Source organism: Colossoma macropomum, unplaced genomic scaffold (genome assembly GCF_904425465.1).
Source record: "Colossoma macropomum unplaced genomic scaffold, Colossoma_macropomum, whole genome shotgun sequence".
Classification (NCBI taxonomy): domain Eukaryota; kingdom Metazoa; phylum Chordata; class Actinopteri; order Characiformes; family Serrasalmidae; genus Colossoma; species Colossoma macropomum.
In genome coordinates, this window is record NW_023494800.1 from 27,508,360 (window position 1) to 27,523,700 (window position 15,341).

The 15,341-nt window shown below is 39.7% G+C and overlaps 1 protein-coding gene across 3 annotated transcripts in view; it reads left to right on the top strand.

Moving 5' to 3' along the window:
• ppp2r2bb (protein phosphatase 2, regulatory subunit B, beta b) overlaps positions 1–15,341 on the top strand; it is an 88,916-nt gene that overhangs the window by 66,416 nt on the left and 7,159 nt on the right. For all 3 annotated transcript variants that reach the window (XM_036587617.1, XM_036587618.1, XM_036587619.1), the window contains exons 3-7: positions 310–475; positions 4,135–4,247; positions 11,037–11,214; positions 13,342–13,506; positions 13,657–13,826. In XM_036587617.1, coding sequence (XP_036443510.1) covers positions 310–475; positions 4,135–4,247; positions 11,037–11,214; positions 13,342–13,506; positions 13,657–13,826 — 792 coding nt within the window. The remainder of the gene's footprint in view (positions 1–309; positions 476–4,134; positions 4,248–11,036; positions 11,215–13,341; positions 13,507–13,656; positions 13,827–15,341) is intronic.

The following is a 15,341-nucleotide window of genomic DNA, read 5'->3' on the forward strand; positions in this document are numbered from 1 at the left end:
TGCAGAAAGAGTCAGGAGAAAAAATGTACACTTAAAAGCAGTGATGTGCCACTGCATTGCAGTACTACTGCCAGGCGTCCTGGGCTTTCAGCCATAAATGACCAAGAACTACAAAAATAACTGCACAAAAACAAAAAACTGAATATGATGATATTTTTTTTAGCTCAATAATTCAGTCTGTCTGTAGGCTATATGTGTAGTGAAGTTATAAAGTTATATTATTTTATTCATCACAAACAGCTGCCTGTCAATTTGCTTACTTGATCATAGACATGAGCTAAACTGACCATTATTTTTCTGTTTTTGCAGAGTAAAAATCAGCCACACCGGCGGGGGGAATACAATGTTTACAGCACTTTTCAGAGCCATGAGCCTGAGTTTGACTACCTGAAAAGCCTGGAAATTGAGGAGAAGATCAACAAGATCCGCTGGCTGCCTCAACAGAATGCTGCCTACTTCCTCCTCTCCACCAATGGCAAGTCAGATCAGTTTTATTCTCACCTTAAGGCTGTATATAAATTTGGTCAAGACTTTCAAATTGTAAAAATTCAGCAAAATAAGTTAACTGTTAGATAGAAATAATTGCTTAAAGCGTTTCACAGATAATATTAATAGAATAATTACAGTCCTAGGGCCTCTATGCTCTGCATATATTTGTGTTTGGCATATTGTAACGCATCTGATTCAACTCATCAACTGATTATTAAACCCTTAATGTGCTGAGTCAGTTGTGCCAGAGCAGCAAAAATGCAAAATTGCACAGTGCATAAGGTCTGCTGGACTGCGATTGAGAAGCAGTGGTACAGTTTCAGATTTAAAGGCAAGGTGAAAAATAACAATAGTACTCTTAGGTCCCCAAAGACCTGAATTGCACACTATTGCAGCTGCAACCACCCAGCATCCATCATGTAGCCCATTGAGCAGCTGTTACTGAGCCTCAGAAAAATGCTGAGTCATTCAGTGGTGGGCTAAAGTGGCATCAGGGAATTAAGTGTTTCTAGCCTTGTGTTGCCAACTCTCATATTCACCAGTTCGCTGACCTCTGCTAAGCTGCAGTAGGTGTTCACTTTCTTTGTAGATTAATTAGTTTCAGAAAGGGTGCCAAAAGGCCAGCACGAAAGCGCTGTGCTATGTTTGGACGCATCACTGTACTAAGAGAGGCAGGCAACAGGAGGGTTTAATCAGGTTAATTGAGAGATATTGATCTTAGCTGAAGTATCTTTTATCTATTCGTGTCATGCCAGCTTCGTTCACTTTCTTTACTGGCTCTCCTTCAGTGAATCAGCAGATTGTTCTCTGTTGTCTTAGCCTAGTCAGTCTGGTGTCTCACACTTGTCCTTTTGACCCCGCCACCTGAGGCTATAATTTACACTGTCCTTCCCATCGCTCTGTCTTCAACATGCTGTATATGGGCTTGTTTTTTTGAATATACAGATAGCCAAAGTCTTAGTGTTCATGTATTTAAATATGGTATTTGAGAAAGGCATGTGTAGTTTGGAATACAAAAATTATATAAATGTAGAACAACAGAGATTGTCAGGATGCAAGCAGCTGATATTGTGTCCTATATTTAGCAAAATAGAGACAGTACTTTGCAGACGTCAGAGAGCACCCTATATTTATGTAATTTCCAGTCAGCCATTAAGTACTTTAGGTAAAAGTTTAAGTCATGTTCTTTTTTAGAATAAAAATAAAAAAATAAAATTACACAGAAGCCTCAACAACTACAACCTCATTTCTGAAAAAAGTTGGGACGCTGTGAAAAATGTAAATAAAAACAAAATGCATCTATGTGCAAATCATTTAAACCCTATATTTCATTGAAAATGCTTCAAAGACAACATAACAAATGTTGAAACTGAGAAATGTTATTGTTAATTAAAAAATCATTGCCCATTTTGAATTTGATGCCAGGAACAGGGTCTAAAAAAGTTGGGATGGGGGCGACAAAAGGCTGGTAACGTTGTGTAATGCTAAAAAAACACCTGGTGGTTAATTGGCAACATGATTGGGTATAAAAAGAGCATCCCATAGATGCTGAGTCTTTCAGAAGTAAAGATGAGGAAGGGTTCACCACACTGTGAAAGACTGTACGATCAAATAGTGCAACAATTCAAGAATAACGTTTATCAACGTAACTTTTGCTTTTCATCATCTACAGTACATAATATCATTAAAAGATTCAGAGAATCTGTAGAAATCTCTGTATGCAAGGGACAAGGTCAAAAACCAGTATTTGCTGGCCATGATCTTTAGGCCCTCAGACGGCACTGCATTAAAAACAGACATGATACTTTAGAGGAAATCACTGAATGGGCTCAGGAACACTTCTGAAAACCACTGTCTATGAAAACTGTCCGTGCTGCATCCACAAACGCTAGTTGAAACTCTAAAACCCAAAGGAGAAACCACATATAAACAGGATCCAGGAATGCTGCCACTTTCTCTGGGCCTGAGCTCATTTAAAACTGAGGGGAAGTGGAAAAGTGTCCTGTGGTCTGACGAATCAACATTTGAAATTCTTTTTGGAAATCATGAACACTGTGTCCTCCGAGCTAAAGACCACTCAGCTTGTTATCAGTGCACAGTTCAAAAGCCAGTATTCATGATGGTATAGGGGTACATTGGTGCACATGGCATGGGTGACGTGCACGTCATGTGAAGGCACCATTAATGCTGAACGATATATTCAGGTTTTGGAGCAACATATGCTGCCATCCAGGTGCATTACAACAGCATTGCTCTGTATTAAAAGAGTCCGGGCGCTAAACTGGCCTGTCTGCAGTCCAGACCTGTCGCCACCGATAACGTGGCACATTATTAAATGCAAAATACAACAAAGGAGACCCCGAACTGTTGAGCAGCTGAAATCCTATATCACACAAAAATGGGAAAACATATCACTTTCCAAATTACAGCAATTGGTCTTCTCAGTTCCCAAATGCTTACAGAGTTTGTTAAAAGAAGAGGTGATGAAACACAGTGGTAAACATGCCCCCATCACAACTTTTTTGGAATGTGTTGTTTATCAAATTCAAAATGGGCATATATTTTTCAAAAAACAATAAAATTTCTCAGTTTCAACATTTGATATGTTGTCCTCCTACTATTTTCAGTGAAATATAGGGTTTAATTGATTTGCACATCATTGAATTTTGTTTTTATTTACATTTTGCACAGCGTCCCAATTTTTTTGGAAATGAGGTTGTAAATATAATGTAACGTTTTTCAGCATTTAGTGTGTCCACTCTTTATTACAGCTTTCATTCTTTAAGGGAGACCACACCTCCAGTCTTACAAGTTGGTTGCATTCCCTGCTTCTCATGATCCAAGTAATCCCAAACACATTCAGTGATGTGAGGTCTGGACTCTGGGTGCTCAGTCCATTGTTCTGAGAACGTCAGCAGCTTGTTTGTTTAATTTGCAGATTCTTTTGTCTGTTTTTCTTAGTAACAGCTTTTTGACAGCTACACATCCTTTCACACCCATAGCATTGAGTTGTCTTCTTACAGTAGTGTGATGGACAAAAACGCCTGTGGATTTTTTCAGATCTAAAGCAAGAGTGGGACTTGCATTTTAAAGATGATAAAATCTTTCAAATATGAAAGCTTTAAGCACTGTTTATCTGATGACTGTAATTTTGGTGATCTACCAGGTTTTTGATGTTTTCTCTGTGTCTAATTTTCTCCAGTTTTCAGTTTTTCCTTCATTATGCATCTATATCTAACCTCCTCACAAATAACTCTTGTACAATGTATAACCTGTACTTGAAGTCTTGTAATTTAAATAAATAAAGGGCTTTGCACAGTACTGTAAGAGTTTTAGTCTATATGGAAATATTTCAAGCAAATGACAAAATCGGACAGTTTAAATTTGGGCAGATCCAAGTCTCCAAGTTGTTTTTCTGTAGATCAGCTGGTAATAAGTGTGATATTGGCCTAAAAAAATAAAAATAAATGACTAAATCATCCAAACTGCCTATACAGACCTTTTATACTAGCAGCACACATCAATCCAAAGTGAACGCTCTTTTTTTCAATGTTGTCTCATTTGGATAATCAAATATTATTCGTTTGTGAATGCTGAAATTTGAATAGCAAAAATGGTTAGAAAGTCCATCCCTACTGCTTGCAGATAAAACCGTGAAGCTGTGGAAGATCAGCGAGAGAGACAAGCGGCCAGAAGGTTATAACCTAAAGGACGAGGATGGCAGGATCCGAGACCCCACCACCATCACGGCCCTCAGAGTAAGCTACCATGTTCTCCTTCTTATTCGTATGTTGTGCTGGCACAGTGCCAAGCATACAGTGAGGCTGATCGTCAAGGCTTAATTTTTTGGCTTTAATTTATGAAAGATGAGGGCTGGTCTCTGTTGTTACTTGGCAAGCATGGCATTCACAAAATGGCAAAGCTGGTTCCTGGACCTTCCCAGGGTGATGGGGAGGATTATGGAAACAGAGTGGTTTCATAGCTTGCCAGGCGCAGCTGCTAGGGCTGAGGGTTTGATATTATCAGGGTGAGGGGAGATGCTCTCAGAGGGGCTTTGGAGGAAAAAGCTGAAGATCCTCAGTGATGTTTCAGGTTTGCCGAAGACTAGAGCAGAAGCAGTCCATCTGTCAGTGCAGACCCAGAGGAGGAGGGTCAAAGAAGGGTCGGGTCTGAATGCCAGAATCTAACCCCCTTCTCTAACAAATACATAGAACCATACTGGGAAAGTGGAATGTGTCCAGACATGACCTGATGTTACTTCTCATAGTAGCTGATACATGTCATATGTTAATGTGGTTGACAGTTTTTGGTAATGCCAGGTTAATACAAATTAATACTAATTAACCCTATCTCACCTAATGTATGGTCACAGTACATTCAGAGACTTCGGTAGAGCAATCTGGCTGTTTGCATGTCCACACTGGTCATAGTAATAAAAAAGTAACCTGGAAAAATGTGGCATTCATTTGATATGTAAACAATGTGGTCTGACAAACCTGAAACCTCAGCATTTTTCATCATTAGTGATTAAACAAAGCAATAATAAGTACCAAACTGTATTGCATTCTGAATAAGATTGCTTGCTTTTGCTACCAGAAAAGATCACAGAGCATCCAACAATAAAGACAGCATTATATAATGGTAGAAAATATGGTTGCACACTGAAAGTTCCAGTTGCACATGCTGATACATTTTATTTATATCCCAACTCCAGTAAAGGCAGATTTAAACAAGTTAAAGGGGACATTACCCATTCCTCTGAATTTATTACTGGTGAGATGTTCAGTTTGATGGGGTTAAATGAGAGAGTAGATTAAAAGGCAGAAAGAGCCATTTTTGTGCCTCAGGACTAAAGAGTTAAAGAGATATTTTAACAATTTCTGAAATCTTGGCAGATCGCTTGCTTCTCAAATTGCTTAGGATTCTCAGTGAATATGATATTGATCTACTCTAGGCGAGTGAGGTGCAGAAAATGTATCAATATTTCGACCTGAGGCTCGCACCAATCATCTCAATCTCTCCTCAGCCTCATTTTGCACAGCGCGCCTTGATTGACCTTTACGTAACGCGCAGCTTTGGGAATCGATGGGAATTGCATTGTGGCGAGCGCTGGAATTCTGGAACATCATCACAACTGAATGAGCCATTGCAGGCAACCTTCTCGTCAGCTGCTGCTGCTCTGACAGAATCTGGCAGACAGTGAGGGAAACAATACGCCACTGAGCTGCTTCTCGTCTGTCTCGCTGTCATTGGTGGCCTGACGGGTCCATGACCAGGCTTCAGCCTGGTCCTTCAAAGAGATACGCAGTAAAAAGCAGTGACAAATTCAGTGCCTGCCTGGGGAATGGGGTGAAGAGTAGTTTCTGTGGAGTACTGAGAGGCACTAGATTTTTTTACCTAGTCCCCACATTTTTAAGGAATACCTCACCTCACTGTACTTTTTAAATGAAACATATGGCTCTTTTTATGATTTTGTGAGTGTGCATGCAGAGATGTTCTCTAGAGTGGAGTTACAAAGGCCAGCAGAAACATAAATTTGCCCAGAGCACTTCAAAGATTATAAACACTGATATAAGCCTACATTTGAACTTACTGTACATAGTACTTCCAAATCTAGGAAGGATGTTGAGGCTCAGATTATAAATTTCATGCTATGGCTTAAAGGATAAACTCTGGATTTTCTAAACAAATCGCTGTCTGTCAAATCAATGGTATTCTGATGCTCATCCCCAATTTTTTTGTCTGAGGCTTTTGTCTTTATTGAGGAACTAAGCCATCAGCTGTGTTTCTCATTAGGATCCAGTGATGGAACTGAAAAAATATTTTTAAAAAGACTTAAAAAACTGTGTCCTGAAAAAGAGACAGAACGGCAGTATTTTGCTAATGTGAACAATCAACCTGATAAGGAATAAAAAACTTGAATCTATCCTTGACCAAACTTAAGTTCAAAAAGGGATGTCCCGATCCAGTTTTTGGCTCTCAGTGCAATTACTTTAATGTCAATCTGATCCGATCTTTGTGTTTACGTAGGTAAGATACACCGATCGGGCATAACATTATGACCACCTCCTTGTTTCTACGTTCATTGTCCATTTTATCAGCTCCACTTACTATATAGGTGCACTTTATAGTTCTGCAATCACAGACTGTAGTCCATCTGTTTCTCTGCATACTTTTGGTCTTTTACCCTGTTCTTCAATGGTCAGGACCCCCATGGACCCTCACAGAGCAGGTACTATTTGGTTGGTGGGTCATTCTCAGCACTGCAGTAACACTGACGTGGCGGTGGTGTGTTACTGTGTGTTGCGCTGGTCTGAATGGATCAGACACAGCAGTGCTGCTGGAGTTTTTAAACACTGTGTCCACTCACTGTCCACTCTATTAGACACTCCTACCTTGTCAGTCCACCTTGTAGATGTAAAGTCAGAGACGATAGCTCATCTGCTGCTGCACAGTTTGTGTTGGTCATCCTCTAGTCCTTCATCAGTGGTCACAGGATGCTGCCCACAGGACGCTGTTGGCTGGATATTTTTGGTTGGTGGACTCTTCTCAGTCCAGGAGTGACACTGAGGTGTTTAAAAACTCCAGCAGCACTGCTGTGTCTGATCCACTCAGACCAGCACAACACACACTAACACACCACCACCACATCAGTGTTACTGCAGTGCTGAGAATGATCCACCACCCAAATAGTACCTGCTCTGTGATGGTCCATGGGGGTCCTGACCACTGAAGAACAGGGTAAAAGGGGGCTAACAAAGTATGCAGAGAAACAGATGGACTACAGTCTGTAACTGTACAACTACAAAGTGCACCTATATAGTAAGTGGAGCTGATAAAATGGACAATGAGCGTAGAAACAAGGAAGTGGTCATAACGTTATGCCTGATCGGTGTACACTAAGCTGCCAGGTACTACTAGTCCTCGTGGTTCAAATGCAGACACTCTAAACGCAGTCTAATGTAACAACCTGGATTGAGATCATTTTTTGGTTTGTTTTTTGCTCTTGATTAGAATTTACTTTATGTTAATTATTGACCTATATTTTTATATTATAAATTGTAAAACTCAAGTTATAAAACCTATTATAAAACTTGATTGACCTATTTAATATTCTTCACTGAAATAACTTTAGTTTTTGTGGACTACTTTGTTTAATAATCATTTTATATTGTTGCATATACACCATGATTTGATATTGTTCTAGGGCACTTTCTCAAACAATGTTGCAAATTGTGAGCGTAAACCATGGCGAGAGTGTATTTTATGCTTCTGGTTGCGGACCAGATATTAGACTTAGGCTTAAAAGCCACACACTCAGTTCATGAGACAGTCTGGTTCCTGTGTCCACCACTGTGAATAGAGCATGTCACATCAAACCAAATGACTTACATCCTAACAATATAATTATGCTGACATTTTGGAAAAATCAGTGAAATTCCCCTTAAAGCTATCAATGTATTAAATTCTTTTACTGCAGAATGAGTTGGTGTATTACTGTGTTGCACCATACTCTTAACAAAGCACTTGTCTTTAGCATTAGACAGGGCACCATATGACACTGTCCTTCTAGTAGGCACAGATTTGTGCTTTTCCCATTGCGCTCACCCTTACAGCAACAGCCATCTACTAGCTTCCTTTTCCTCTGTCTCAGTGGCTGTATATCACAGCAGTCTCCATTTCTACAGACAGCTACTATAATGTGTTCGGGGCAGAGGCCCTCTCGTCCATCACTTCTTCCTTAACTAACACTGCAGCCCACTGGAGACTACACATATTATAGCTGGAGGAGCTGAAAGCCCACCCCCTCAAGCGTGAGGGGCATGTGTGTGAGTGTGAGTTACAAGCAAGAGCATTTATCTCATATAACAGGAGATTCCTGGTGAGAGACTACATGCTTCATCTGCTCCTGTAACCTGCTGGACATCACTGCATGGAGCAAGCTAGTGTTTACTAGCTTTCCTCCTGTTATTACTCACCAAACACACGGGGATTCACTGAGGAGAATTGTTTTTGTAGAGGGAGGGGATATTCTCTCTCAACAGCACAGATCCCAGGCATCTTTAGTAAGGTAGACAAATGTGGGATTGCTGTTTGCTTAGAAACAGTAGACTATGGCAGGGTTTGCACACACTAAAGAACAAAAGATTTAGAGCAGAATAGATCACTGAGGAGGGAAGGCATTTTGTCAGTTGGATATGAATGTATACTTGCACACGCACACACACACTGTTGTTTTTGCACAGATTCCTGCTGTAAATATGATGGCTGTGAGGACATGAATATGAGAGATACCCCTACAATTCACTGAGACATTTATATAAGCTCTACCACCCCAATATTTAACACAAATAGCACATATATTAATGATATATATTATGTCCTGTATGTACATTACTAGCCCTCTTGTCATTAGTGGCTGCCCTAGCAGTTGAACTCAATTAAAGCTTGATTCAAAGAAGATTGCTGAGGCTACAGTGCTTGTCAGCTAAATTTGTGTGCTGACTTTGTTACAGACAAGCCTAGTTAAAAGAGAATACATTTTTCACATTTTCTGCTTAATTTAATGGTTAAGTATGTAGATACGTAAACTAAATAATTCAGAATACTTCGATGTGAAATGTGAAATTTTTTTGGACCAGACATCCAAAGTATTCAGAGCCTCTTAAAAGCTATCCCACAGAAAACTATATAAATGAAATATGTTGCCTGATGGCAGAGCCATTGTTTTTTACTGTTGTTTCAGGTCAATTTTTAACATAAAACATATATGAGCTACATGCAGGGCATTATAAGGCAAAATAGTCCCCAAAGAAAACCTCTTTACCACTATTTCACTATCATCAGCATTACACGTAAAACCTCATTAGATGTGTAGGTTCGGTGGTTGTTTTGGATTGTAAATAAAATGACTATGTCTCTGTTGTAGACGTTGTGAGCTCTGGTTCCTATCACTACCATTGTAAAGAAGTCAATAGACTTCTCTTACAGTACACCCTTTCACACTCTAAATAGCTTTGTTCATATCTCAGTGTTTGAATCATGCATAAATGTAAAAAAAATGGAATGAAATAGTGGAATTCCCTGGTAAGGAGAGCATGGCTGAATTATCGACACTCCGTGCTGTGTATTAATAAACATAAATTGCAGTTGACAATAAAAATCATTTGATGTATATCTTGTTTATTTGACATAGCTTGTCTTGATTGATCGCATTACATTTTATTTCCATTAACAGCTCATTAAGGCTTAACTAAGTGGGGGAGCATGATTGCATATTTTAGTCTTGTATTGACTATTTCACAAAGCATGATAAACATAGGGCATTTTAATTCCACATAGAGAGATTCTCGATCCTCCCCCTCCAAACCCCCCTAAAAAGGTCCCCATGTGTGCAGTGATAATGACCTGCCTCAGCAGCATCCCCCCACCCCTACCCCCCATCACTCTAAAGAGCATGGCGTATCCACGGTGCCAGGGCCATCATTACAGCGGGACTTTCCCCATAAAGTGATGGGCGAGGGGGGTACATGGCCCAACCCCACTGCAGGGAAGCCTGACTGCAATGTTGCACCCCTGCAGCTCGGCACATGTAGGAGCTGCTCGCTTTAGATTAGTCATCATTAAAGGTCTGGCTCTGCCACAAAAGAATCATGATTCCTGTTATAGTACACACAATGTTGCATGGTCAGACCGCACTGGGGGATTGAGTTTTTTGCAGTGCCATTTGGATAGTGGATAGTGGATAGTAGATGGATACAAATAATTGTGGCAGAGAATACTTCAAAAACAGTTTACGTAACAGATCAAGTTTTAATATTAATCAGGGGCAATACACACACTGTACCATATATTTAGAGTTGGGTGAAAAATAGGTAACTATTTTAGCAAAAGAAAGAGGAAGAATGAAACTACATTAATTACTGGTGCAGCATCATACAGACAACAGATGAGTAAGACTTGGAGATCTTCTGGAATGTCCTTCAGGATAGGGTTAGGAATAAACGTAAAATTTGATGAATGCATACGTTTTAGAAGCTGGGATTTTTGGTTCTGAATGTAGAAAAGCTAACAAGCTAGTTGTGAGAAAAACATATTTAAGAACATAAATCGACTAAACACACTGAAACAACCATGTTTCTTTTGAATTTTGATATTATTAAGATCGAGATTGATTATGAGTATGATTGACATATGTCTGAAAAACCTGAAGAGTAATTACTTTGTCTTTGTACTTGAGCATGACTGCTTTGTAAATGAGAATATAGGCTTGTTTCTTTTTGATGTTAACTGCTACTTTGTGGCAGTGTTTACCAGATTACCAGTTGTTGTTCTGCATTTTGTTTGTTCTAAGATTTTGTTTTTATTCCACTTACATAACATCCATATGATAAATGCATTATTGATATCTGTGAGTAATTCAATTATAACCATGTAAAACTAAGGCCTTTACCTTTAGCACAGAATAGAGTCACTTAAATCGTATTCTTATTCATTCATTCATTTTCTTTCTATTCTTTAAATCCCTTTTCTATTTACTCTGTCAGGTGCCAGTGTTAAGGCCCATGGACCTGATGGTGGAGGCTACACCTCGCCGAGTGTTCTCCAATGCACACACTTATCACATCAACTCCATCTCGGTCAACAGTGACTATGAGACATACATGTCCACAGACGATCTGAGAATCAACCTGTGGCACCTGGAGATTACCAACAGAAGCTTCAGTATCCTTCTACCAGGCTTGACGTACGCTTTGCTTTTTAAAAAGAGAAACTGAAAAGCCTCTGAAAGAGTAGATGTAAGGACATTTAGTACTTTGACTTTATTATCTTTGTTTCAGTGCAGAAAAAGGAGTTTCAAATTGGTGTTTGAAAATGTATCTGGATACTTCATTTCACTGAATAATTCAACAACTTCATTTGATGTGTAATTTGAAATCAGAGAACTATGATATCAAAATGTACATGAAAAAGTCAGCAGGCACCACCAGTAAACAGTTCCTGTGGTCTTTTTAAGGCCAGCACCTAGCCTTGGCAACTAACCCAATGCTGATGCTTATAGAGGCCATTACCCTTTATCAGGCATCCATCACTGATCTGGATCCTTCCCAGCGGTCAGCTGGGGTCAGTCATAAATAGGCACGTGTCCCCATTGATCACTATTGATCAACAGTCTAAAGGCCTAGAGTAGAAGATAAGAGAGATCTGCCTTGGACACACTGAATAGATGGCTGGTGGGGTGGGATGCTTTACGGGTGAAGAGACCACTATTACCATGGCTTCTCTTGCAATATCAGGCAGGAAGCAGGCAGTAATCTTTTGATCCCATATCACACCATGATGGATGACCTGTCACTGCTAAAGATAAACATATAGGCTTCCTGAAAATCTCTGGGGAATATTTGCTCTGGAACAGGTTGCTCAGATTGGAGACTAAACCCAGTGTACATCTGGATTATCCTGTCATTTGTGGAATATAGGGGCAGTTATATGGAGTTCCATTAGCTGCTGGTAGCATGTTTATTTCAGTATATTTTATATTTATGTTTTAAAACAGAACAACATAGCTTTGTTTCACAGCGGTTAGCAAGAACAACAAAGCACTCCTCAGCACACTTGCATTTCATGAAGTGTGAAAGGGGCATCACCCCAGTATTAAAGGCTGTGATTGCTGGGTATCCTTTGTAATTTCAACATTTATATGTAGTTCAGGTCAGTGAAGGATTATTTACCCATAGCTCCACATAAGGAAATGCTAAAATGTTTATTTCCTGACAAGACAGTAAAAAAGGATGAACAGGATGTAGACCCCTAATGGAACAACTCATCGTGGTGAGAGGATTGATGACTTTGAAACTGTTAAATTACATCGATTATTCGTAATCAGTTTCAGCAAGGGACAATTTCTTTGACATTGCAGAAGGGCATCAACTTTTATGTGCTTTCTTACCTACTTTGTTTGGTGCAGACAAATGTAACCTTTTCAGTAATACAGTAATTTTGACATATGAACACCCACACCTGTTGCTGCTGATGGGAATGCATTTTTATCAAGGTCCACGACCAACGAGGGAATTCAATATTAGAACATGCTTTCTGCTTCTTCGAGCAACATGTCGGTGCTGTTGTGTCCACATAAACTGCTTGTTTTAACATTTGACTTGTGATAGGCACTCAATCTTTCTGGCAGCACAAGCCTCTGCTAAGAATGGCAGCAAGCAGTGAAATAATAGCAGTGCAAGGCATTTGATTTTGCCACAAGGATCACAGAACCATTTTTTGAAGGATTAGTGACCGTGGCTGGGTTTCCTTAAAGCATCTTAGCCCAAAGATGGTTCTTAAATGTTAGAGCGAGCGTCACACTGAACATTTTCTCTACTAGGTAAGCTGATCTTAAGCTGACTAAGAAAACTGGGCCCTGCATGGTTGAATTCAGACTGACAAATCATTCTACCATAAAAGACACAGAAATCTAATTATTCGTGCTTCATAGATGTCTATTATAATACACGAGTTGGATAATACATTAATATCAGTAATATGTGGGTATTGAAAGCCAGATCAATCAAAGTGATAGGCTAGTGAAAGTGAAATGGTCATTCCACTTGACTCTAATGCAAAAGTAACAGAGCATGTGTGTCCCAGCTACATTTCTGACCAAATCAACAAACAGCTTCATGTATAATTTGGTGCACTTTAGCTGCTGCAATTCAAAACCAACTGAACAAGATACAGATGTCAAAAATGTACACTCAGGTTCAAACTTAAGAAAAGAAGCTAGATATGAAAACAACCTTATATTTCAACATACAGGGATGTTTATGTTGTGGTTCCTTCACCCTAACATTTTAGACATTGTTGACATTAAACCAGCCAACATGGAAGAGCTGACAGAAGTAATCACTGCGGCTGAATTTCACCCCAACCAGTGCAACACATTTGTCTACAGCAGTAGCAAGGGCTCCATTCGGCTGTGCGACATGCGAGCAGCGGCACTCTGTGACAACCACTCCAAATGTAAGTTTGTTCAACATTTGGCAGATCGTAAGAGCTTGAAAGCCTCAGTAATTCTACAAATACTGCAGGTTACCATAAATGGACAGATTAGAAGTAGTTTATGTTTCCATTCTAATGGAATGTTACTATTGTTTGTTCCCACATATTCAGTCTTTGAGGAGCCAGAAGACCCCAGTAATCGCTCCTTCTTCTCCGAGATCATCTCCTCCATTTCAGATGTGAAGTTCAGCCACAGTGGTCGTTATCTGATGACCCGTGACTACCTCACTGTTAAGGTGTGGGACCTCAACATGGAGAACAAACCTCTGGAGACCTATCAGGTAATGTGTTTAACACGAGTCTCCAAATAGGTTAGCTGGGATAAATGACTGGCTAGACGCCACCAATTCACAGCAAATAACGAGTTAAAGTTCTTACAGTATTCTTTTTATGCAGCTGTACACAGGAAGATGTTCCAAAATAGTGTGTTTGCTACAGAACAATACAATTAGAAGTCAAAAGCTCAGGAGTACTCAGTTTATTAATTAATTAGCCAGTAATAGACATGGAAATGTTCACAAGAAAGGGTACAAGGCATAGCTTGCTATTCCACACAAGTTAATACCTCTCAGCATCCTCATGTACCCTTTCTCTCCCCATCCATGACCCCAGCTAAGGAAAAAAAAAATGCATTAAACCATTCACATTATTCATTTCAACTGAAGTACCATAAACTAACCTGTTCTTTATGATCCAGTAGTCAACACCATTCTCTGATCCATAACCAACAAGCAGCACAGCATGGTTCACTTGAGAAGCATCACATAGTGGTTCATCATAAATTCCTAAGCAATTAAAGAAATGTTTGTTTGAAAGGTACATTTTATATTACCTTAAAAAATCTAGGGTAAAGGTGCTGGAAACTGGAAGGTCAGTGCCTACAGGCATTTGCTCCAACCACATATCCAAACAGTTTGAAGTTACTATCCTTTAAGGAGGACAGGTTATGGCCACTGGCTCAAAACTATCTTTATACCTTGTTTGGACATACCCTACACAGTCGGGGCAAAAAAACGGTACTGTGCTGATACATTTTCATTCATTAAAGAACAATGTACAATACTGTATCCCCCCCGAGGACAGTTACGCATTGACTGAAAGAAAAAGCCTGGAGGAAAGACAGCACGTGTGATAGGGTTGGGCGGTGTGACAATTATATGGTATACCATGGTATTTAAAAATGTCAAATTTCTATTCCACATCTGAATGAATAAACACACACACACACACACACACTTCACTCATTCAGATTTTAGACAGCTCACTGACTGGTGGTGTGTGAACTCACTGAAAGTGGCGTTAACAGAAAAAGAGGAGAAATCTGAGCTAAAAAACTCAGCATGATAGAAGCTCAGCCACAGCAAAGAGCTACAAACAGCATCAGAACTGCACTTTCTCTGCACACACCACAGAACACATTTGATTAGCTTGCTATCACTCTTTGATCTCTCAAACATTATCTAAATTTGCATCAACAGAGCATCAACTTGCAGAATGAAACCTGTACTGTGGTGGGTGGCACTCTGAGTCTGTAGCCTGCTTGCTAAGCTAAAATTAAGATCCAAACACCCCAGAACAGGTTTAATTTCACTTTTCTGTCCCTTCAACGGTTGCTCTACTTCACTCTCTCAGATTTTAATCATTATTTTTAATCACCTGAACTTGTGTCAGTGCTTTAGTTAGCCACAATGGAACGTGTTCTGTGGTGGGTGGAGCTGCTATCATGGTAGCAAAGCTAATGCTAACCAGCCGCTCTCTCCCAGTTAGCAGCACTGTTTAACATTCATCAGTTAAAA